The sequence below is a fragment of the Triticum aestivum genome, chromosome 4D (assembly GCF_018294505.1).
Source record: "Triticum aestivum cultivar Chinese Spring chromosome 4D, IWGSC CS RefSeq v2.1, whole genome shotgun sequence".
NCBI lineage: Eukaryota > Viridiplantae > Streptophyta > Magnoliopsida > Poales > Poaceae > Triticum > Triticum aestivum.
In genome coordinates, this window is record NC_057805.1 from 165,166,557 (window position 1) to 165,192,160 (window position 25,604).

At 44.2% G+C, this 25,604-nt stretch overlaps 1 protein-coding gene and 1 long non-coding RNA gene across 4 annotated transcripts; one reads left to right on the top strand and one right to left on the bottom strand.

Moving 5' to 3' along the window:
* Positions 1 to 12,106: 12,106 nt before the first annotated feature.
* LOC123097033 (uncharacterized) lies at positions 12,107 to 14,111 on the bottom strand. The gene is made up of 2 exons (XR_006446886.1): positions 13,451 to 14,111; positions 12,107 to 12,496 (listed from the first exon to the last, which is right to left on the bottom strand). It is a non-coding gene; the product is annotated as an uncharacterized lncRNA (long non-coding RNA).
* A 3,099-nt stretch (positions 14,112 to 17,210) lies between these two features.
* LOC123097035 (splicing factor U2af large subunit A) lies at positions 17,211 to 25,573 on the top strand. Of its 3 annotated transcripts, none has more exons than XM_044518813.1 (11): positions 17,211 to 17,468; positions 18,286 to 18,578; positions 20,092 to 20,193; positions 20,527 to 20,597; positions 22,316 to 22,389; positions 22,801 to 22,842; positions 22,929 to 22,988; positions 23,076 to 23,696; positions 23,785 to 23,923; positions 24,215 to 24,282; positions 24,372 to 25,573. In XM_044518813.1, exons 1-11 carry the CDS (start codon positions 17,358 to 17,360, stop codon positions 24,507 to 24,509), a joined length of 1,719 nt encoding a protein of 572 aa, XP_044374748.1. In that variant the 5' UTR covers positions 17,211 to 17,357; the 3' UTR covers positions 24,510 to 25,573. The 3 variants fall into 3 exon arrangements, 2 of the variants coding, with proteins under 2 accessions (XP_044374748.1, XP_044374747.1); XR_006446889.1 differs by having other exon boundaries at positions 17,221 to 17,468; positions 18,283 to 18,578; positions 24,053 to 24,282; XM_044518812.1 differs by having other exon boundaries at positions 17,221 to 17,468; positions 18,283 to 18,578.
* The last annotated feature ends 31 nt before the right edge of the window (positions 25,574 to 25,604 follow it).

Below are 25,604 nucleotides of genomic sequence, written 5' to 3' on the forward strand. Positions count from 1 at the left end.
CAAATATGTGTCATGTTCCTTTCTGTCACTGGGAAAAAGCACCGCAAGATAGAACCCATTACAAAGCACCTCTCCCATGGCAAGAAAAATCAATCTAGTTGGCCAAACTAAATCAATAGATCGGAGAGAAATACAAAGCTATCTTAATCATGCATAAAAGAGTTTAGAGAATACTCAAATAATATTCATAGATAATCTGATCATAAACCCACAATTCACCGGATCTCAAAAAATGCACCGCAAAAGAAGATTACATCGAATAGATCTCCAAGAACATCGAGGAGAACATTGTCTTGAAGATCAAAGAGAGAGAGAAGAAGCCATCTAGCTATTAGCTATGAACACGTAGGTCTATGGTAAACTACATACACATCATTGGAAGGGCAGAAACTTGCGGCGGCAGAAAAGTATTTTTGGTGTGCCCTCTGGTATATGGGCAATATTTGGGTATTTATAGAGCAAAGATTAGGGTTAGAGGAGCATCAGGGGGCCCACAAGCCTGGGGGCGCCCCCTCCCTAGGGCGCGCCTCCCGAGCTTGTCACCAACTAGTGGCCCCTCTAACCTCCTCCCAAAGGTTCTTGGGTGTCTTCTGGTCCAAGAAAAATCCTCAAAAAGTTTCATTCCGTTTGGACTTCGTTTGGTATTGATTTTCTGTAAAAGACAAAAACAAGGAAAAAATAGCAACTGGCACTTGGCACTAGGTTAATAGGTTAGTCCCAAAAAATGATATGAAGTATCATAATAATGCATATAGAACATCCAAGATGGATAATATAATAGCATAGAACAATAAACAATTATAGATACGTTGAAGACGTATTAGCCGCCATGTCTTCGGGCACCGGACCTCGGGCGTCAAGGGGTAGGTCGGACAGAGAAGCTGCCAAGAAAAATGAGTAAGCCTCCTAATCACCTTGGATAATCCTCACTCAGGAGCGACTTTTGAAAATCACAACTTACCAAAAATCATATCATCCGTTCAACGATTCTTCAGTTCAGCAGTAGCCAGGTGAGCTTTTAAGCTCTCAATTTCTTGGGTCCGTCGGGTGTTTTCGGCCCTTAGTGCATTGATGGCATCCATCCTTTGGGTCACCACATGTTGGTTTGCTTGGCGTTGCGGCTCCACATATAACAAATCCTCGCGGGCCTGCTTGAGATGTCTTTCAAGATGACCTAGGGTTTCTGCTGCTACATTTTATTATCATAATCTCCATAGCGCTGATGATACATGCCAGACAAGCACTTTTGTGTGCCTCCATGGTGAACTTTTTCACCTGCCCCACCTCGACCAAGGCGGCATCTAACTTCCCCTTTGTTTGGGCAAGCGCCTCGATCAGTTGATCATTCTTTGCCCGAGCTTCCTGTCAAGGACGACATGCACTGTTAGTATTCAAGCCTTTCTACGATCGCATTCGCCATACCAAGCCTTAGGGGCTACTACCATAATTGGCAATCTCATTTTCCTTCAGACAAATAAAGAAATGCACAAACCCCGGAGCAATATGAACTCGGGTGAAGCCTTACTCGTAAACCTTGCGACAAGACATCTAATGACTGATCAAAAGCACCACGGGTTGCCCCAAGGTATGCATCCTCTGCGCTGAGGGTGTTGAACTCCCGATTCGAGATAGTCGAATTCCTTAGGGAAGTATTTTGCCGCCGATAATTCGCGGCACATTGGATCTCAGAAGGAGTAGCCGAGCTGGTCTCGGAGTCCTCGGGCTGGGGAACCTCGGGAGTAATTCCCGAGGCAGGGTGTGCTTCCGCTTCCCTGTGCGAATCCGCCATCCCCTCGGCACTCATGCTCGCTGCCATGGAGGAAGACGAGGGCGGCCCACGAATGATCAAAAGGGTCAGGGCCTGAGATGGCGCCTACTCAAATGTAGCGATCATGGAGTTACCTGGTAATCGAGGGGGCGCTTTGGCCTTCCCGCATGACCTCGGTCTACATGTCTCGTGCCTCCCGCGGGGACCTCCCTTGTAGAGACGCTTCTCCGCGTGGACGTTTAGAATGTCGTCCCTTTGGAGGAGAAGTCAGATGACTGGGGGCTGGAGGGAGAGTAGTCCTGATAAAGGCAAAGGTGTCCCGTCTTTCGATGAGATGGTGGCTATCGTTTTGGAGGAAGTCGACTTTGACGATCCGACTACGAACGTGCGAGGATGTCGCGCCTTAGAAATCGCTAAACCAACTCCGAGAGGTTATTGACCACGCCGGAGCATGATCAACCTGACCACGAAGGTCTGTTTCTTGCAGGCAAACGAAGAACAAGCAAGAAACTAAGATTGCAATCTGGATATTGCGAATATAAGAGGAAAGCTTTATTGATCAAGGTGGGGTTCTGTGACGCCTTTGTCTGGTCGTTGAACACAAACGAAGTACGCGAAGTTGCGGCTATGGCGAACTTTTAATCTAAACAAAACCCAAAGTTTAAACGATGCCCTAGGGGCTGTATATATGGAGGAAGAGGGGGGGAATTTCGTGGCCCTTGGAGGAGGGGTCCGAAACCCACCCTAACTCTTGTTTCCCCACACATACGGACTCTAAAAACAGCCTATATTGAAGTATTTCGAAATTACATGGGCCTGGCCCAAAATAAGGTGACGCAGCACCTAGAATAGCCTCTGGACAAAATTATGAAGTGGCATCTTGTATATTTCGTCCAAGGCTTCATGCACTCATTATGGTGGCTTCAAAGTCCTGAAATCATCACTTGAAACTCTGTTCTTGTCTCCCTTGCGCATGCCATCAACTCCATGCTTGTTCTTGCTCCAATGTTCATCCTTCTCCAAGCTAGGCCCTTCATTTGTAAGCAAAACAAATGTATCCAATTTAGGCAGCATCATATTCTCATGAACATTAGAATCATTACCAAGAAACGAAAGTACCTGGTAATTTAATTGGCGTGCGCGAGCTCTAGTAATCGGTCCAGTATGTATAGTAGCAGGGGTTGTGGGTGTAACAATGGTATTGATGTCCTCATCATCCTCCCCTTCTTGAAATGAAGTCGTCCTCGACGGAAGCTCATCTTCCTCACCCAAATAAGGCTTCAAATCTGCAATGTTAAAAGTGGGACTAACCCCAAAATCTGCAGGCAGCTCAAGTTTATATGCATTATCATTTATTTTCTCTAACACCTTAAAAGGACCATCAGCACGTGGCATTAGCTTTGATTTGCGCAAATTAGGAAACCTATCCTTACGCAAATGTAACCAAACAAGATCTCCAGGTGCAAAGACAACATGTTTTCTACCCTTATCTCCAGCAAGTTTATATTTAGCATTCATACGCTCAATGTTTTCCTTAGTTAACTCATGCATTTTTAAGATCAATTCAGCACGTTGTTTAGCATCAAAATTAACCTTCTCCGAAGATGGAAGAGGCAACAAATCAATGGGTGCACGAGGTAGGAAACCATACACAATTTCAAAAGGGCACATCTTAGTAGTAGAATGCAACGAACGATTATAAGCAAATTCAATATGAGGCAAGCATTCTTCCCACATTTTCTTATTATTCTTCAAAACAGCCCTAAGCATAGTAGACAATGTTCTATTGACTACTTCAGTTTGACCATCAGTTTGGGGGTGACAAGTAGTACTAAAAAGCAGTTTAGTCCCCAACTTAGCCCATAAACATCTCCAAAAGTGACTAAGAAATTTAGTATCACGATCTGAAACAATAGTATTTGGCACACCATGCAAGCGAATAATTTCACGAAAGAACAAATCAGCAACATTAACAGCATCATCGCTTTTATGACATGGTATAAAGTGTGCCATTTTCGAGAACCTATCCACGACAACAAATATGCTATCCCTCCCCTTCTTTGTTCGAGGTAAACCTAAAACAAAGTCCATAGATATATCCTCCCAAGGAACACTAGGTACAGGCAAAGGCATATATAAACCATGAGGATTGAGTCGTGACTTAGCTTTTTGACATGTAGTGCAGCGAGCAACAAAACGCTCAACATCCCGTCTCATCTTTGGCCAAAAGAAATGTGTAGCAAGTATATCCTCCGTCTTCTTCACGCCAAAGTGTCCCATTAGTCCTCCTCCATGCGCCTCCTGCAACAACAAAAGACGAACGGAGCTAGCTGGAATGCATAGCTTGTTAGCACGAAACACAAATCCATCGTTAACGACGAACTTGTTCCATGTTCTACCTTCTTTACAATTCTGCAATACATCTTTAAATTCAGCATCATGCACATATTGATCTTTGATGGTCTCCAAACCAAATATTTTAAAGTCAAGTTGTGAAAGCATAGTATAACGACGAGACAATGCATCAGCAATAACATTTTCTTTACCCTTCTTGTGTTTAATGACATAAGGGAAAGTCTCAATGAATTCAACCCATTTAGCATGTCTACGGTTCAGTTTTGCTTGACTTTTAATGTGTTTCAAAGATTCATGATCAGAATGTATAACAAATTCTTTGGGCCATAAATAATGTTGCCATGTTTCTAAAGTCCGAACAAGAGCATATAATTCTTTATCATAAGTAGAATAGTTCAGACTAGGCCCACTCAATTTTTCAGAAAAGTATGCAACAGGTTTGCCATCTTGTAATAACACACCTCCTAATCCAATTCCACTAGCATCACATTCAAGCTCAAAAGTCTTATTAAAATCAGGAAGTTGGAGTAAAGGAGCATGTGTCAACTTATCTTTCAATACCGTGAAGGCTTCTTCCTGTGCGGTACCCCAAACAAAAGGCACATCCTTCTTTGTAAGCTCGTTGAGAGGTGCAGCAATGGTGCTAAAATCTCTCACAAAACGCCTATAGAAACCAGCGAGTCCAAGAAAACTCCGCACTTGTGTGACCGTTTTGGGCTGCGGCCAACTCTCAATAGCTTCAATCTTGGCTTTATCAACTTCAATTCCCTGTGGAGTAACAACATAGCCAAGAAAAGATACTCGGTCGGTGCAAAAGGTGCACTTCCCAAGGTTACCAAACAAACGTGCATCACGTAGAGCAATAAAAACAACACGTAAATGTTCCAAATGTTCTTCCAAAGATTTGCTATAAATCAGTATATCATCAAAATAGACTACCACAAATCGTCCAATGAAAGCACGTAAAACTTCGTTCATTAGTCTCATGAAAGTACTAGGTGCATTAGTTAACCCAAACGGCATGACTAACCACTTATATAAACCAAACTTAATTTTAAATGTTGTTTTCCATTCATCTCCCAATTTCATACGAATTTGATGGTATCCACTACGCAAATCAACTTTGGAGAATATTGTAGAGCCACTCAATTCATCAAGCATATCATCTAGCCTAGGAATAGGATGACGATAACGAATAGTAATATTATTAATGCCTCTACAATCAACACACATACGCGACGTACCATCCTTTTTAGGCACTAGTATAATAGGAACAGCACAAGGACTAAGAGATTCGCGTATATAACCTTTGTCGAGCAGCTCCTGTACTTGACGCATAATCTCCTTCGTCTCCTCTGGATTGGTACGGTATGGTGCACGGTTGGGTAGCGATGCACCGGGAATTAAGTCAATTTGATGCTCAATCCCTCGAATAGGTGGTAATCCCGGTGGCACGTCTTGTGGGAAGACGTCAGCGAACTCCTGCAAAATGTTAGTGACTGCAGGGGGCAAAGAGGAAGGCACGTCCTCGAATGAAAATAATGCCTCTTTGCACACAAAAGCATAGCAAACAGATTTGCTAAAAACTAGCTCATCAATATCAGATTTGGTGGCAAGTAAACATGCACTTTTCAATTTAATTTCAGAAGCAACACTAGATGGTTTATTATTAGGCTTCATTTGTTGCTCAAATTCTTTTGCCACAATCTGATTTTCACTCTTATTTTTCTCCTGTTTTGCTTTATTAGCTCTATGAATATCATCTTTCAAAATGGAATCAGGAGTCATAGGAAGCAAAGTAATATTTTATCCTTATGAACAAGAGTATACTGATTGTTTCTACCATGGTGTACAGAATTTTTATCAAATTGCCATGGTCTACCAAGTAATAAGGAACATGCTTGCATAGGTACCACATCACAATCAACATAATCAGCATATGTAGAGATACTAAAATGCACCCGAACAGTACGTGTTACCTTAACCTTGCCGCTGTTGTTGAACCATTGGATGTAGTAAGGATGTGGATGTGGTCTTGTGGTGAGAGATAGCTTCTCCACCATCTCCATGCTAGCCAAGTTGTTGCAGCTCCCTCCATCTATGATGACGCGAATAGAACGTTCCTTCACAACTCCCTTTGTATGGAACAAATTATGCCTCTGATTTTGCTCAGCTTGTGTAACCTGCACACTCAAAACACGTTGAGCAACTAAACATTCATACCTGTCAGCATCTTCAGCAGCCATGTATTGCGTCTCATGATCAGAATCATCTCCACCGTGTTCTTCATGTGTAATAAGAGCCAAAGTCTCCTCATCATAGTCACTAGCGGACTCATACCCACCATCCTCAGTAGCAATCATCACACGCTGAGATTTGCATTCTCTCGCAAAATGTCCTCTTCCCTTACAACGACGACAAATAATATCACTTGTGTGCCCTGTTGACGCCATGGAAGAAGAAGAGCTCTGTGCAGGCCCGGCAGGTGTGCTCTTGGCAGATAGTGGTGGTTGTGCCTGCTTTCTTGTATCACGGTTGGAGGTGGCACCTGAAGGAGGTGATGGTGCAGTGGAAGTAGATGATGCACGTGGTGTCCATGATGAAGGTCGACCTGCAGAAAAGTTAGTTCGCGCCAATGCCTGTCGATCCTGCACTTCACGTTCAGCTTTACAAGCAAGATGGAATAAACGAGTGATATTATTATAATCCTTATACTCTAGAATGGTCTGAATCTCTCTATTTAATCCACCCATAAAACGTGCAAGCATAGCTTCATTCTCCTCAACAATACCACATCTAATCAAGCCAGTTTGTAATTCCTGATAATATTCTTCTACAGAATTTTTTCCTTGTCTTAAGCGCTGCAATTTTTGAAGTAATTCACGTTGATAATATGGTGGAACCCAACGAGTACGCATAGCAGTTTTCAAAGCAGCCCAAGTAGCTGGAACAGGATATAATCTACAATGTTCAGACCACCAAACACATGCAAAGCTAGTGAAAGCACAAACAGCAGCAGGAACACGTCTCTCCTCAGGATATTGTAAACATGTAAATCGTTGTTCAGTTTCTAACTCCCAAGTAAGATATATATCAGGAACGTATCTACCCTCAAATGGTGGAATATTCAATTTCAGTTTAGGGAGATGGTCATGATCTCGTACCTGAGGGGGAGCCCTAACATTGCCATTATTTGCGTGTTGACGACCTGGTGGTTGTGGTGCTGGTGGTTGCACGTAGTTCTGATTTTGATCAACCTCATCCTCGTAATCTCCCGCATAATCATCCTCCTCCACATCAGCAGCAGGAGCCACAGAAGTATCAACAGCAGCACCAGCAGTTTGGCCAGGCTGAAGAGGGACACGACTCGCTCGGCGGAGGGCTGTTTCCCGACGTGGAGGTAGTCGTCGTTGTTGTTGTTGTTGTTGCAGAGGTGCGGCAGGTGCGGCCGGTGGTGGAAGACGCGCAAGCAGTTCATTAAATCTGTTATCGAGCTTTGTTTCGAACGTCTTCTCAAGGCCAGTGATCTTCTCCATGGACTCTTCAAAATTGTTCAGCACATCTTGCACCTGTTGAGTCATCATTTGCTGAAACTTATCATGAAGCTCCTTGTTCGTTAAGTTCTCCCAGTCAATCTCGTCGGCTTGTGATCCTGACATGGTTAGCAGCAATAGAAACACACAAAAATATGATCCTATAGACTACTAACAAGTGGTGGTGGTGGTGGGTGTCACAAATCCGTCAAGCGAATCTCAAATTCTTACCAGTTCTTACCCAGCAGCAGGCGGTGATCGGCAACCGATGTAGTCAAAACTCTCAAAGCTTGGATAGAGCGATTACCAGGGAGAGTCAAACGCATGATGTAGATGTATGTGGAGCTGGGAAGGCTTATAATATGGTAGCAAAAAGGGTCAGCAATAATCAATTCAGAGATGCAAAGTTGAATAAACGCTCAACGACGGTACTGTGCTGGTCCTAGGCTAGACCGTACTAGAGACGCGAGCCTAGAACACTAACAAAATCACGGCGCTGCACGTAAACAAGGGAGGAGCACTCTTTGAATTTTTTTTTCTTTTTTCACTTTTTTTTGCACTTTTTTCCTCTTTTTTTTGCTCCGCAACAATTTTTTTTCGAAAAAGTCTACAAATGTCCTGAAAACTGCCTAGCCAGAATTTTCCAGACTTAGTTTTTTTTAACTGAAACTATTTTTCTTCTGCGGATGGCTCGGAAGTTGGGGAGTCCTACTCTGTCACGACTCGGAGTATCGCGTGATCTGGAAATCGAGAACAAAGCAATAATTACTGGACTCAGACTGGTGGCGGAGATGAATCTGGTGGAAACTCGGACTGGTGGCGGATATTTGCAGGGCGATGGAACACGGACTGGTGGCGAATCTGTGATGGAGGTGGACTCGGATTAGCGTGATGGCGGTGGATATGTGGTATATGGTAGCGGCGATGACGTGGTGGTATATGGCAGCGGTGATGACGATGGTGGTATATCGCAGCGGTGATGATGATGGTGGTATATGGCAACGGTGATGACAATGGTGGTATATGGCAGCAGTGATGACGATGGTGCGGTGGCGGCGTGACAACTTGTGAACAGAACTCGAAACTCTAAAGTACTAGACGCTAGGACCAGCAACTTGACACGACGATGCAACCGCAAATTCAACAAAGCAAATACAGAAAAGATTATGCAAAGGCTCAGATTGGTTCGGATAAGATGAACTAACCCTAATATTTTTTTTGGCTTTTTGGTGGACTATAGGTATGAAGAACAGACTCGATCTAAACTACGAAAAACTGTAAAATCTCACCGAGCAACCTGGAAATCTGATACCACTTGATAAAGGCAAAGGTGTCCCGTCTTTCGATGAGATGGTGGCTATCGTTTTGGAGGAAGTCGACTTTGACGATCCGACTACGAACGTGCGAGGACGTCGCGCCTTAGCAATCGCTAAACCAACTCCGAGAGGTTATTGACCACGCCGGAGCACGATCAACCTGACCACGAAGGTCTGTTTCCTGCAGGCAAACGAAGAACAAGCAAGAAACTAAGATTGCAATCTGGATATTGCGAATAGAAGAGGAAAGCTTTATTGATCAAGGTGGGGTTCTGTGACGCCTTTGTCTGGTCGTTGAACACAAACGAAGTACGCGAAGTTGCAGCTATGGCGAACTTTTAATCTAAACAAAACCCAAAGTCTAAACGATGCCCTAAGGGCTGTATATATGGAGGAAGAGGGGGGGAATTTCGTGGCCCTTGGAGGAGGGGTCCGAAACCCACCCTAACTCTTGTTTCCCCACACATACGGACTCTAAAAACAGCCTATACTTGAAGTATTTCGAAATTACATGGGCCTGGCCCAAAATAAGGTGACGCAGCACCTAGAATAGCCTCTGGACGAAAATTATGAAGTGGCATCTTGTATATTTCGTCCAAGGCTTCATGCACTCATTATGGTGGCTTCAAAGTCCTGAAATCATCACTTGAAACTCTGTTCTTTTCTCCCTTGCGCATGCCATCAACTCCATGCTTGTTCTTGCTCCAATGTTCATCCTTCTCCAAGCTAGGCCCTTCATTTGTAAGCAAAACAAATGTATCCAATTTAGGCAGCATCATATTCTCATGAACATTAGAATCATTACCAAGAAATGAAAGTACCTGGTAATTTAATTGGCATGCGCGAGCTCTAGTAATCGGTCCAGTATGTATAGTAGCCGGGGTTGTGGGTGTAACAATGGTATTGATGTCCTCATCAAGTCCGCTTTTGATTAGAGGAAGGGGACGTTACCAATGAAGCTGGCCTTGTCCCCGGTACATCGGGTGCAATGTCCACCCTTAAGCCGTCAAGGCTCTCCAGATAAAATTTCCTCCATTCATATATAAGGGCTAAATCCTTATCCTTGCTAAAAAGAGGTTCCTCTGCTCGGCGGTGCGACTCCGGTTCGGGTGCCGGGATGCTTATGGCCTAAACCCAACGCCTCCATCTCTGTTCAAGAACCAATAAACGATTTATCAGGTAAATTGATTATTGAACAACTTGGATATACGAGAAAATTAGGAAAACTTACTATGTCGGCGAAATTGTAGTAGGACAACCCATTTTGGAATTGCCACCGGGCAAAGTCCCCCGCTGCCCCCTGATAAATGCCGGCCAACGTTGTCCCAAAGGTTGCCTGGTCAAAGAAGCTCTCCCGAATTGTTCGTGAAGAGTCTTCGACCCCGTTGAACCCGCGCAACAGATGAGGGCACTACCGAAGTGGCTGGACTCTTCGGTTTATCACTGTGGCCATTACATCTATTATAGTAAGGCCGATGCTCATCAACTGCTTCACCTGAGCTGCCAGCTTGGTTACCTTGGCACTTTCCTCCTAGGCAGGGCCTTATGGCCTCCAACTATAACACCTCTTCGGGGGTTCCTTGGAGAACAAGGGGAGTCCCGGCCGAACTGGATCGAGGAGGGGAACGTCATCTATATAAAACCACTCGGTTGGCCAGACGTCGGTGTCCTCCTGAGGAGTACCTAATGGGTATTCGGCCCCTTTGATTCGGCAGACTTCGGCTGCCCCGACCTCATAACATCTCGGCAGGATAGTAGGGCACTACGCAGAAATACTTCCCCCATAGCCTGAAGTGCGCCTCACACCCGAGGTACATCTCGCAAAGGGCGACGTACCCTGCGATATGTATAATTCAATTGGGGGTGAAGTTGTAGCCCAACAAACTCCAACAGACCCCGGAGGAAGGGGTGAATGGGAAACCCTAGGCATGCAGCAAGGAGACGAAGCATACCCGTTCTCCCTCTTGAGGAGAAGGGTGATTCTCTGTATGCACTTGCCTATTCATGGATGTCAATCCTTAGCGGGTCGCTTTCATATCTGAATCTGGCAAATATCCTTGCTTGGCCAGGCGTTCCAGTTGGATGCACGAGACAACGCAACTGCCTAGTCACCTCTAACAGGGCCGTGAGGGCACCTCGAAGAGCCTCCGTTTATCGCCATGAGAAACTCTCGAGGTTGGACTTGGGAGGAGGGGAGTGCTTGCACGATTTGCTTGGAAAGAGGGGTTGGGGTGTATGGTAAATCCGCATGCCTGGCTCGTAAATAAAAAGGGGGGAGAGGCCGTCGCTTCGACATTTCGCCATAAAGCAACTTGCTTCCCTGTAAAAACATAATTACCAAATTCAGAAGACCAGGGCCACGTGCAGCAGAGCCGAGCCCACCCGGCGGAGCTATCAAACTTCCAAAGACTACTTGAAGAGATCGTGCATGGGAACTCGCCTGTCAAGCCAAAGGCTCCGGAACCGAAGTCCAAGAGTTTCATCCTCGGCATCAAAGGCCCGTTCAGGGGCTACTGACGGTGTCCTAGACTAGGGGGTGCCAACCTAGTCAGCCCATATTCTCCGGGCTGGGTCAATGGGCCTTCATTACTCTCAAGATGGACTCCGGAAGTTGCACGCTCGAGGTGAGATCAAGACTGCATTGGTCGAAGACTTGACATGTACTCCAAGATTTCTCTTGCCGCCTCCACGCCTAGATACCGACCTTGTAACCCTAGGAGCCCTACATGGCGTCTATATAAGCCAAAGGGTTTATCCTGTAGAGGTGACATCAACGCAATCTCGTTCACCTAGCCCTAGAGTTAGAACACATCTGACGATCTCGAGGTAGATCAACTCTGTATTCGATACATCTCCATCAATATAAACAAGAGCAGGATGTAGGGTTTTACCTCCATCAAGAGGGCCTGAACCTGGGTAAACATCGTCTCCTTGTTCCTGTTACCATATGTCTGATATCCACTCGAGACCCCTACCGCGAGGTCTGCCGGTTTTCACACGACAACACCATGGTTTGCATCCAAAACGACGGTGGTAGAAAAACATGGCACTGGTTCCAGTAAACTAAAAAAAGGTGGTAGCAAAAAACATGCAAATTGGGCGTTGTTCCAGCAAAATAAAAAACGCCGGTGGTAGCAAAAAATAAAGTTCGTTCTAGCAAACTAAAACGCTGTCGGTAGCAAAAATTACAAAAATTGGGGCTTGTTTCAGCATACCCAAAAACCAGTGGTAGCAAAAAATTGTGCTGGTTCCAGCAAAAAAATAAACGACGGTAGCAAAAAAATGCAAAATTGGGTAGTGGTTGCAGCTTTCCCCGGCAGTGGTTGCAACTTTCGGCGCCGCGGGTTCCAGCTATGTAGAGGTGGTTGCAGCTTTCGACATGGAAGGTCACCATGGCCGGCCTCGGATAGCTCCACAGCGGTGGCACCGGTTGTAGCTGGGGGCTAAGCCGGTTACAACATCACGCGAACTGGTTGTAGCAGAGGTGTTGTGCCACTCGGCCTCCATGTCTCAATGTCTGGCCACTAAATAAAACAACGTTGGTGAGACTATTTCCATCAACACACAGTAAGCTCGTAGGTTAGGCAACATGAAGCTCGCATTGCACCAAATCATGTTGCCGAATGGAAAAATCTGAATCAATAAATAGAATTCACGGGTTAGGTTTCCCCATCAGGAAAAAATGAGATGATTTATATGTGAAAGAATGACTTCGGTAATATTTCATCAATGAAACATGAATGGATCTAGCAATTCAATCCACTGGGTACAGAACAAATGGCAATTCAATCCAGTGGGTACAGAACAAATGCATACATGAAAGCAATACATGATACGCGGATGCAACTGAGTATAATAAAGTGTGTTTTCGCATTAACTTGTTCCACTCTTTTAAGCCACTGTTTGATGATGCAATGCACCAATGTGCAATATGTTCTGCTTCTCTAGCAATAAGCCAATATACAATTAGCTTTTCATAAGCAATACATGTCTAATTCATGACTTCCTCAGACACAAATCAGCGAGAAATCTACACAAACTAATTCAAAATTCAGAAAAGAGGCTTGAGCTTCAGCTATTTGCCTGTATATCGAAGTGGTAGTAACAATTGCTCTGTAGAAGAAACAGTTGACATAATTCAGTTATAAAAATGACATGATCAAGAGTTCTGTTAGAAATTCTTCAAGGCATATGAACCAAATTGACTACTGTTTCAACCATTCAACCGACTGTTGCCGCCATTTTCTGAACTTAATCATGGAAAGTGGCTGCAGAGAGATAAAATCACAAAATAATCACATGGACAAAGAAAAACTATATGCAGTGTTGTACAAGTCTTTAGGAGAGGAGGCTGCATAAGATGAGGCATGTCTCCTTGTGCCTTTCCAGAGAAAAAAAGGAAGGGTATGTGAACACGCCACCATGGATCCAGGGCTGAGGGGAGGAGGCTGCGTGGAGAGAGAGACTATGAAGCTCACCTCGATGTTGGCAGCGGATGCGGTCGCCGTTACTCGACGCGTGTGCAACTCCCCAGCTGCGCCCTTGGCCTTGACCGCCGCGCCCGTCGTGTGCCGAGCGCGCTGCACCCCTATCGCCGACCTCCTCCCTCTTCCCTGCAGCTTCACCACATCGCGACGAGCCGACTGTTGCCTGCCCTCATCGCCCACCTCCCCTGCCCATTCATCCCACCACCGAGCTCGCCTAACCCGCGCCAGATCTGGAGCCAGGCCTCGCTGACGCGTGCAGACAACGAAGAAAAGGAAGCTGAAGTGGAGGGGCTAGCGTGGTGGATAAGTAGCAACGGTGGTGGAGGAGGAATAGTAGGCGGAGGCGGCGGCGAGGCGTGGAGGAGGGATGGAGGAGGCGAGAGAGGCTGTGGGGATCCAGGGGAAAGGGGGCTATGGTTTGGGTGGTGGCTGGCGCGGGAGTGGGATGAGGCGAGGATGGATTGGTTGCGGGATGCGGGGTACGGATTGGCCAAAACCTCATGCACACACGCACGGCCAACCCAGCCAACAAGCACGCGAGACGAGCCCGCTCGTCATGGGCCAGTCAAAACAACTGCAAGGTGAAAATCGGGTTTGACCGTGAGGTGAAAATCTAACGGTCCAGCCACGCCAGAAGGCCAGATCCGACGGCCGACGAAGGCCCAATCGAGGGAGCCTCCTAGAAGCCGAGTTGGCTAGCCTCCTTATATTGGTTTAAATTTCCCAATAATATATCGGTACAGATACTAAGCTCCCGTGAAATGAGCTCGTCTGGTGAATCGAAGGTGTGAAAACTATGTGGGTTCAGAGTGACAGTGGGTGAGAAGGTTTGTGTGGGCAGCTGGGTTACTTGCGTATCCGTTTTTCATCTATACGTGTCTTGCGTGGAAGTCATGTGGATTAGCTGGGTGCCGCGTGCCTTCGAGGGCCCCTGAGACTTCTCTAATGCGGCTGCGGGAGAGGACGGCTGGGCCGGTGTGCCGCGGCCATGGGGAGACGTACGACTGCGTCGGCTGCCGTGGGTTACTGCTCATGTCTCATAGCATCTGTGCCGGAACCGACGACCGACACGCCCACCTGTGCCCCGATCCTTTGAGGATGTGTGGAGCAGCGAGCGCTGGCGTGGATTTGGAGGAGGGGAGGGCGGAACTACGGTCAGCGGCATGGTTGCGGTCCTTGTTGTCTGGGCAGAGGAGGGGGAAGGGAGCAGCCGTCGTCAACCTGGCTGTAGCCGAGAGCTCTGGTCGTGCCTGCATATGCCGGATGAGGAGGGAGCACAAGCTTGGCTGCAGCCGGGAGCGGATGGAGGAGGAAGCACGAGCATAGAAGGGGAAGGGAGCAGCGGTCGGCTTTGTGCCTCCGTTCACTGTGGTATGGGCGGATGAGTGGGAACGGAGTTCACAGTGTCACTGTTGATTGTGGCGAAGCACGGGCGACGGCGTTCCGGTTGTGTTAGTTTAGAGAAGCTGTTGCTGCTGCTATTTCTTTAGAGAAGCTGTTGTTTGATTTTTTTTGCCGTGATTACAGAAGTTGCTATTGCTATTTATTTAGAGGTGTTGCTATTGGATTTGCTTACTGCGATTGGTGAGGCTACTACTGCTATATATGTAGAGATGATGCTATTGGATTTGCTATAGGAAATTTGATTTGATTTTTTCTTATGGAAGGAGATGAAATTTCTACAAATTGTTCAGCTTCTGTGCAGTTCAAATTATAGTTGTTTAAATAGTAGTTGAATATGTAGTTCTAAGATAATATATTAAAGTATAAGAGAAGAAATATAGAGAATTTGCTGAAAAACTGGTTTTATAAATAATGGAATCTTTTTAGACTATTGTGTATATGAAACTTTAGACAACAAGATATACACATGTTGATGGAGATGTTCTTAGTGTTGCGTCCGTTGGTGATGATATGTGGAAGGAGGGTTTCGGTTTGACGGTCGGCGAGAATTGTTGAGCGGGGTTTCTTCGTCGCATTTTCACGGTTACTTTCGTGCGGAATCTTCCGTTGCTGCATACCTGGTTGATTTTTTTACGGTTCTTGTGCATTAGGTTTTCGGCCATCTCCATGCTTTGCTCCGGCCACATCATAATATTCGATGCAGCTTTGCCCATGCACTTCCTTGCCACGTCCAGATCTGGGAATCACCCTTCGATGGCTTGCTGGCCACCCCCATCCTAGGTCATCGACAGCGACCTAACGTAGTGTGATTTTCATATCTTCATGTATGTATCAAATTTGTCGTTCTAACAAATATTTTTAAGTGGTGAAGCTCAAATCGGTAATGAACCTCTGAAGTTTCCAAGTTAGTACTCACGGCCATGGTGTACTATCTCGCTGTAGTAAGGGTAATTTGATTTTTTATTAAGATATGAGAAAGAAAACCTATTTGTTGTCAGGAATAAACATTATACTATTGAATATTGTATTGGCACTCTCGAATTATCTAATGGCATGCTTTACTTGTTGATTTCTATCTTTTTGTTGATACTCTTCACAACTTTTCTTTTACTACTCCCTTCCTCCCGTATTAATTGTTGCTCAAATGGATGTACCTGGTCGTATTTCAATGTTAGATACAACCTTTTGAGCTACAATTAGTATTAGACGAAGGAATTATACTTTAATAAACAAAATAATATAACCATAGTGTGTGATATATATATATATATATATATATATGTTATAAATTTATATGTGTCAAATAAAGAACAACAACAAGTAGAGAAAAACGGCGCAGCAAAGCCTACTAGTACCAACCAAATCCATGGGACTCCACCCTAAAAAAAATCCATGGGACTCCGGGGCCCTTGGCTCAAAACACCCATCTGAATCTTGGCCCCAACCTCAAAGAAAAAAGAATATTGGCCCCGCATGTCAGCCGACAATATATAAAGGGATAATTAGATTTATGCCCCAAGTTGTGTCCCACTCGTTTGTTTTACCCTTAATTTTCAAAAGTCACCAGTTCTGTCCAAGTCACTTTGCTCCTCTTATGCTTTTGCCCTTTGACCGTTTGACTGCCAGTTTGAAAACTTCATAACTAATTCATACTGAATCAGAAAAATGCAAATAAGATACCAAAATGTTTGAAAAAACATCACCTATACGTCAGTGTCATTTGCATTCATGAAAAAAGTGTTGGAAAGTGCACATCCGGATTTTAGCTCTTTTGATACCACCGTGAATAGTAAAATATAAAAATTTCAAAAAAATATGGTGGCAAAGAACGACAAATGTTCTAAGTGCTTGTCAAGTTTCATCAGGGAACGACATTCATGGAAGTCATGGCAAACAAATAATATATTTTGGAGTGCTGATTGTTTTTTCTGCTGGGGCACCCATGAATGTCATTCCCTGACGAAGCTTGGCGAGCACTTAAAACATTTCTCATTCTTTGCCACCAATTGTTTTTGAATTTTTTGAATTTTTTTAGATTTTACTATTCATGGTGGTAGCATAAGAGCTAAAACTCGGATGGACACTTTCAAACACCTTTTTCATGAATGCAAATGACACTGACATATAGGTGATATTTTTCCGAACATTTTGGTATCTTATTTGCAATTTTTCTGATTTAGTATGAATTAGTTATGAAGTTTTTAAACTGACGATCAAAAGGTCAAAGGGCAAAAGAGGAGCAAAGTGACTTGGACAGAAACGATGATTTTTAAAAATTAGGGGCAAAACAGCGGAGTGAGACCCAACAAGGGGCATAAATCTAATTATCCCATATATAAAAGTTACCCGCTTCTCCCGTCCCGTGCTCAACCTGTCCCGACCTGGTTTTCCTCCAACCGGCGAACCAGCCAAACCCTAGAACGAACCGACCGAGCAGGCCATCGCCACCCCCACGGACTCGCCGCAGCCGCTGCAGCTGCAGCTGTCGCGCCGCATGGCCGAGTACGAGGAGCGCTACGAGGGCAACGCCGCCGCCGCCGTCACCGGAGGCTCCCCGCCGACCAAGCCCTCCGGTTTCTCCGACCAACCCGACGGTCGCTCCCAGGTGCATTCCTCTGATCCACTTGATCCGAGTAGCGGTCTAGCTGAACCGTGGGTCATGTCCAGCTTGTGCGAGGTACAGGCAGACTAGTGCTTGTTTGGCTGCGCAGATGTGTTGATCTGCGGAGATGTGTGCGCGCCTATCTGGGCGCGGGGATTCTCGATTGTTAGAGTCGGTTTTGTTTTGATTGGTGTCATATTCGTGGCCTTGTGGGAGCGGCTACTTTTTGAAACTGCCGCGGCTCACTATTGATGTGAGACTACGTTTCTGATGTATACGTCTTGCTGCATTTTATTCTGTTGCTTCCCTCAAATTGTTTTTGTTAAGCTACTTGTATGTCATCTCTTGATGCATTGAGCTGATAATCACATGCTTTGTTAACTTTATTATCTTATTAGGTGTGAAGATCTATGTACAAGTTCTGGATTCTGCCTTAAGATAATTTGTGGGTGTATTCCTCTGTTGCTTGTTTGAATAATGTCTTCAAGCGGTCCATTGATGTCTCTAAATAGCAAGTATTTTGCATATGTTCCTTAATGTATGGTGATCACATCGTCGTTGATGAAAGAATATCATTCGGGTGTGTCTAGGGCACATCTAGATGTGCCCTAATTATTGCACATCTAAGTGGGTGAATCAAGCACAAAGAGGAAAAGAAAAAAGAAAAAGGAAATATCCACACAAATCTCGATGTAAGACCAATGACATAGGACTTAGATGTGCAATACTTATGGCACATCTAGATGTGCTTTAGCAAAACTGATATCATTCTTATATTCTACAAGAAATCTAATTAATATCTTCCTTTTGTCCCCAGCAGGAGGTACAGTCACATGAGGGAAGCTCCTCAAAATCTAGAGAGAGGGACAGAGGACGAGAGAAGGACAAGGACACGGAGCGTGATAGAGAACATGGAAGAGATAGAGAAAGGGGCCGTGATAAGGACAGGGAGAGGGACCGGGGTGACCGGGACCGGGAACGCGACCGCCACCATAGGGAGCACCGTGAAAGAAGTGAAAAAAGGGAGCACCGTGAAAGAAGTGAGAAAAGGGAGCACCGTGGCCATTCTGATGACCATGATCGTCATCGCAGCCGTGACCATGATATTGAAAGGTACCATGTCTAAACTTCCATGGATTTAGTTATGTTAGTTCCACCATGCCTATTTCTGAGCTCTAGGTAACTACGTTGAAAACCATCCGTCTCTGTTACTCACGAGGCTTTTAATCTTCTGAAATTTTCCATGATGTAAAATTTGCTTGCCCTCGTGTCGCCCTTTCTGGTGTTTGTTTTAAAGATACTTTTTGATTATGGTCTATGGTGTATATAGGAATTCTAGCATTATAGGTTTCCAGGCCTCCGGGTATGCTTTGCTTGAGCCAAGTTCATCCTACCAAGTATTTGGTCAAGGGTTTGCTTGTTTATGTTTTGTCCAATATTGGCTAGAAAAATGGATAATAGTTGGCATGGGCACGCCAAAAGTTTGTTAACCATCCAAATAAAGACCACAGTTCTGGCTATGACAGAAAATTGTTAATGTTGGTTGGTATTTGGACACCAACCAAACACTAACAATACTCTGCACGTTGCCGCAAAATTATTTTTGAGATTTGATTTCTAATTATTGTATAGAATATATATTCATTCCTTAAGATTTGAACTATGGGAATTTCTGCAGAATTAGAAAAATAAAAACCTTAACATGAGAAGTTGAACATGCCAAAATTAATACATTAAGATTCAGAACTCACTTAAGAGTGCACGAATTAATGTATGTTGCGTTAGAGATGCTCTCATGTCCAGATCAGACGTGAACCAATCTAGCAAATCCAGCAGCTACAACAATTTTGCTGATGTGCATGCTCACATGCACAGCAAAATGGCTGTTTAATGACTTATGGGTTTTGTCTATATAAGGTTATGTTGATAGGGCTAATACTTTAGAATTCTTATTTTGTTATGTAAGGTCCTGCAGTATATTATATAAGATGTTATGTCACCTTTGTTTGGGAGAAGTAAGAAAGAACCAATCTATTGTCTTCCAAATATCCTCTCATCTAGTCTATGTCCATCTAAACCTCTCGCAGCCATGCTGTCTGGCTATCTTCAGCGCAGTAGTTATCCCATTGTGATTACAGGTTCACAACACATGTTCAAATTTGTCTAAAAAAGAACTTACTCATAATACATAATCTTGCTGGGTTCTATAAAATTTCACGATAGAAATGAGTTGTAGAGTCACGTTTTGGAGAGTGGAGTCCAAATTGACATCTTTCAAAGTACTCTAGGGAATATGCTTAACTTGGTGCGAGGTTCGCTTTTAATGTTGTTCCTTTGTGGGTGGCTACTTGCTGAAGGTTTATTGTAACCTTTGTGTGCATGGTGTTGAATTTTGTAAAATCTGTTTTCCTTTGCTAAAATGAAGGCTCTGTTAATCAATTGTTCTTTTTGGGACAGAAATAGCCAAGTCATGTTTTCTGGAGAAATGTTTTGTTATCACAGTAGAATGCTAATCTAGTATCCTCCATATACTCATCCTATCTTGATAACATCATCTTCTATACAAAAAACATGTGCTACTGATTCTATGAAATCTGGTGTATTCTGAGATAAACTGGTAATGCAGAAGAGACCGTGACAGAGATGGCCATCGCAGGCATCGCTCCCGCTCCCGTTCTAAGGGTCGTGAACGCAGATCCAGATCTCGTTCGCGTTCTCGTTCAAAGAGGTATGTGTTGAAACTTGAATCTCTTCCAAAGGTTTATTATCTACGTTTAACATGTCAGCATTCTGAGGAAGACAAATCACCATTCCTTTCGAGATCCGTCACAGATACTATTCTTGTATGCTTTTCTTTCATTGTTTGCACTTAAAAATCCATGCATTGGTTTCGTTCTTTCTGTTTGGATGTCAACTGCTAATACATTGTTTATCTGATGCAAATCTTTCCTGCATGATATGTTATTTGTTATATACATTATGCTGGTTCTATTGTGTTTCTCTAGTCTGCTATTTCCTGCTTGTTGAACTACTTACATAACTGCCTGCTGCCCTGAAACAGCAAGCGGGTGAGCGGATTTGACCAGGGACCATCGCAAGCCATTCCTATGGTTACTCCTGGCGCGACCCCAGGTATGTGGCAAACAATACTGATGTTTCTAGTTTTGCATTTTTACACATGTTTCTATGGTTAGGACTAAAAAAGATGATCTGTTAAGGAACTGCTAACCAGCTGTTATGCACAATTATATATTTACAATAATAATAGGAGCTTCTGGAATGACTATGTACATCCGTTCATTTTCACTGCAATATCTATCCACATGCTTTGCCGCGAACTTGTACTAAACAGCCAGAATGCAAATTATTGTTCCTATAAATACGGATCATCATTTATTTCAGAAATGGTAGCACGTTCCAGTTCGTAAATATTTTTGGTTCGCAATCGAACAAATTATTGAAGATTTAGCTTTTGCTTGCGATTGTCTACGAGAAGTCTGGCAACTTTCCTCTTTGGCTTGTTACCAGAAATTGACTGAGCTACGGGAATTGGCCCATTCTGAGAACTGGAGCCCTACAGTTTAGTAGCAGTGGATGCTTTGGAAGGCTTGGTAATGATTGTTGTGGGAATGATATTTTCTTAAGACTTGTAAATTTTCGAAAGGGTTTAGGCTTAGTAGAACTAAAACCGAGTACATGATGTGCGGTTTCAGTACTACTAGGTGTGAGGAAGAGGAGGTTAGCCTTGATGGCCAGGTGGTACCCCAGAAGGACATCTTTCGGTATTTGGGGTCAATGCTGCAGGAGGATGGGGGTATTGATGAAGATGTGAACCATCGAATCAAAGCTGGATGGATGAAGTGACGCCAAGCTTCTGGCGTTCTCTGTGACAAGAGAGTGCCACAAAAGCTAAAAGGCAAGTTCTACAGGATGGCGGTTCGACCCGCAATGTTGTATGGCGCTGAGTGTTGGCCGACTAAAAGGCGACATGTTCAATAGTTAGGTGTGGCGGAGATGCGTATGTTGAGATGGATGTGTGGCCACACGAGGAAGGATCGAGTCCGGAATGATGATATACGAGATAGAGTTGGGGTAGCACCGATTGAAGAGAAGCTTGTCCAACATCGTCTGAGATGGTTTGGGCATATTCAACGCAGGCCTCCAGAAGCTCCAGTGCATAGCGGCCGGCTAAAGCGTGCGGAGAATGTCAAGAGAGGGCGGGGTAGACCGAATTTGACATGGGAGGAGTCCGTTAAGAGAGACCTGAAGGATTGGAGTATCACCAAAGAGCTAGCTATGGACAGGGGTGCGTGGAAGCTTGCTATCCATGTGCCAGAGCCATGAGTTGGTTGCGAGATCTTATGGGTTTCACCTCTAGCCTACCCCAACTTGTTTGGGACTAAAGGCTTTGTTGTTGTTGTTGTTGTTTGTAGAAGACTTGTAAATTTGCATTTTATTCCATGTTTTATATGGAACTGAGTGACTCTTCTTTTGCTGTTCTTGGTTTTTGTATCTTTGTTTGTTTGTTTGTTTGTTATGTTTTCATATTGGGTAGGAAAGCAATCTTGGACCACTTTGTCCATCATAAACCAATGGAAAGAGCGGACTACTGTAGCTTATTGTACAAGGAGAAAACAACTGGTTTGATATCTTGTTTGCCTTCAACTAGTAATCAGTATTACCTTATGGCTGTTCCATAATTATTGCTTTTAGTCCTTTGTCTCCTTGAACATGTGCAATCCATTCTCCATGTATTTTTATCTGAAATGGATCTATGCTAGATTACTGTGGATTTCCATGATAATCACACGTATATCTGTAAGGAATTGTTCTTTTTTGATGAATTGCAGGTCAGCTGCCCGCAGTTACCCCTCTTATTACTGGGATGCTTCCAAACATGTTTAATTTCACTGCTCCTACGCAGGTGACTACTATTTTCCTTTTAGATTGGGTTCTGTCACCACCAGGCAATCTGATTCACCCTGTTTTGTTACTTTTCTGGTGGTGACAGAATGAACCTAACTCTAGTACTCCCTCCGTTCCATAATATAGTGCCTATAGATTTTTACAAAAGTCAAACATTACAAACTTTGGTCATGTTTCTAGAGAAAAGTAGGTACATCTAGAATACCAAATGCACATCATTGGATACATCGTGAGTTATATTTTCAGAATGTACATGTTTGGTATTGTAGATATAGACAATTTTTTCTGTACACTTGGTCAAAGTTGGCAAAGTTTGACTTTCAAAAAAATCTATAGGCACTACATTGTGGAATGGAGGGAGTATTTGATATGTTTCTACTCATAATTTTTTTTCTTCTATTTGCATCAGTTCAATCCTCTAGTTATGCAACCACAGGCCATGACACAACAGGTATATGACTTTTCTTATTGCTTGTCTCCATCATATTTTAGTTTTGTTCTGTGATATAACGTCATGGCTAACCACCCTTATCCTAGGCTACCCGGCATGCTAGGCGTGTTTATGTTGGTGGACTTCCACCAACTGCCAATGAGCAGGTAATTACTTGATTAACTTGTTTGTTTTCTTGACGGCCTATCCTTTTTTGGTCTGCGCTTTGTATTAATTTTGTATTCTTTCTGCAGACAGTTGCTATATACTTCAATCAAGTTATGGCTGCTATTGGAGGAAACACAGCTGGTCCTGGTGATGCTGTTCTTAATGTATACATAAACCATGACAAGAAATTTGCTTTTGTGGAGATGAGGTCTGTGGAGGAAGCAAGCAATGCAATGGCCTTAGATGGTATAATGTTTGAGGGAGCACCGGTCAAAGTTAGAAGGCCAACAGACTATAATCCTTCCCTGGCTGCTGCACTGGGTCCAAGCCAGCCAAACCCTAATCTAAATCTTGGTGCTGTTGGCTTGACACCTGGCTCAGCTGGAGGTTTAGAAGGCCCTGATCGCATCTTTGTGGGTGGCCTCCCGTACTACTTCACCGAGGCTCAAGTGCGGGAGTTGCTTGAATCCTTTGGACCGTTGCGAGGATTTGATCTTGTGAAGGATAGGGAGACAGGCAACTCGAAAGGATATGCCTTCTGTGTATACCAGGATCTTAATGTCACCGACATTGCCTGTGCTGCCCTGAATGGTATCAAGATGGGAGACAAGACCCTCACTGTTAGGCGAGCAAATCAAGGCACTTCTCAACCAAGGCCAGAGCAAGAAACCATCCTGTTGCACGCACAACAACAAGTGCAGATGCAGGTACACTCAGCTGTTGAAAATATATATTTTACAAAATGACGGTGAGTTTATATTTCCCTTCCAAATTTTGATCGTTGCTTTCTGACAGAAACTCGTGCTACAAGTTGGAGGGGCTCTACCGACAAAGGTAGTATGCCTGACCCAGGTGGTTTCAGCAGATGAACTGAGAGATGATGAGGAATACGAGGATATTTTGGAAGACATGAGGGAAGAAGGGCGCAAATATGGTAAACAAAATGAAATCCATGGACTTGCCTTCATCTTGTTTTGAACCCTTTTGCATTCTGTTATCATTGTGTTCAGTTACTGAACTTAATTTGTTTTGTGTGTTGTCTTTTTGTGTGTCTTTTTTGTAGTCCACATAAATGCCATTGCAGAGTCTTTTATAGTCCAACCCCATGCAATATTGGCAATCGGGCTTAACCTACAGAAGACACACTATTCTTTTCCAATTGGATATGATTGATCATATATCATGTATTTCTTGTTTATGTATGTACTCACTAACACTTGGACAGGTAACTTGGTTAAAGCTGTCATCCCACGACCTGACCCCAGCGGCGCTGCTGTTCCTGGAGTTGGAAAGGTGAGTTCTGATTTGATCATACTCAGTACTGATGCGTTGAGCAGGAACAAAATTATTTTGATCCGTGGACTTTGTTGTCCGCGTTGCAGGTGTTTCTGGAATATGCAGATATCGACGGCTCGACCAAGGCGAAGGTCGGGATGCATGGCAGGAAGTTTGGCGGGAACCAGGTGGTGGCCGTGTTCTATCCTGAAAACAAGTTTGCTGATGGAGATTACGATGATTAGATGAAGTCCTCTGCTCAGTTCACACCCATATCATGCTTTTGCTTAGTTTTCAAATTGAATCCTTTTTTAATCTGTTTGTGGAACCGTCTGCTCGATATATGGTATAATTTTATTTGTCAAGTACATGTACCGCTGCTGCCCTTGCCTACAAGTACTGTATCCAAACTTGATCAGTGCTGGTATCTTCCCCTTACTGCATGCGGGAAAGGATATATAATGACTTATATTATGCTACTTCCTCTGGTCACTTTTGTAAGACCTTTTAGACATTTAAGACAACACCTAAAGCAGTTCAATTTCAGCTGTCTTAAATGCCATACAAAAGTGAACAGAGGGAGCATTAAAGGATTGTAAGCATGTTTTTCGGCGCTGCTATACGTACGACACATTTGTATCGGATGCCTGTATGATCATACGTGGCAGTGCTGCGAGCGTGCGCGGGCAGGAGGCAACGGAGAGGACCATCCACCGAAATCCGCAGCCCAAGACCAACCCATAGCCCAAAAGCCATCTCTTCTCGTCCACTCTCTCGCGCGCGCGACCGACGCGGTGGCCGCTGCAACACCCCACCGACGGCCGGACCTGCACATGGATTTGTGGCTCTCCACAACTCCAACAAACATCGCCTTTCTATCTCTTTCATTGTCTTCAGCTGCAGTTATTGGTGCAGCAGTCCGCGAGCACGCCGTCGTCGTCTTGGCCGCCGCTGCCGCCATCGACGCCGCGCCTCTCATCAATCACTTGTCTTCCTGTCATGCTGATCTAAGGTTGGAGAGAGTTGTCGTGATCTTCTGTAACTTGGATTGCTAATCTAGTGGCGAGAAATTGACTTGTAAATACTCCCTCCGTTCCGATTTACTCGTCGTGGTTTTAGTTCAAATTTGAACTAAAACCACGACGAATAAATCGGAACGGAGGGAGTACAAGAACCGGCTGTTCCTCTCTGTCGGCTACATGTGAGCTGGTTGTGAAGGCATCGGCATGTGAAGTTACTTGTACTCTCAAAGTGCGCATATGTGAAAGGAATGACACTATGACAACTATTTCTTTCAGATTTGTTTCAATTTTTCTCTCCAGTCAGAGATACTGCTAGTT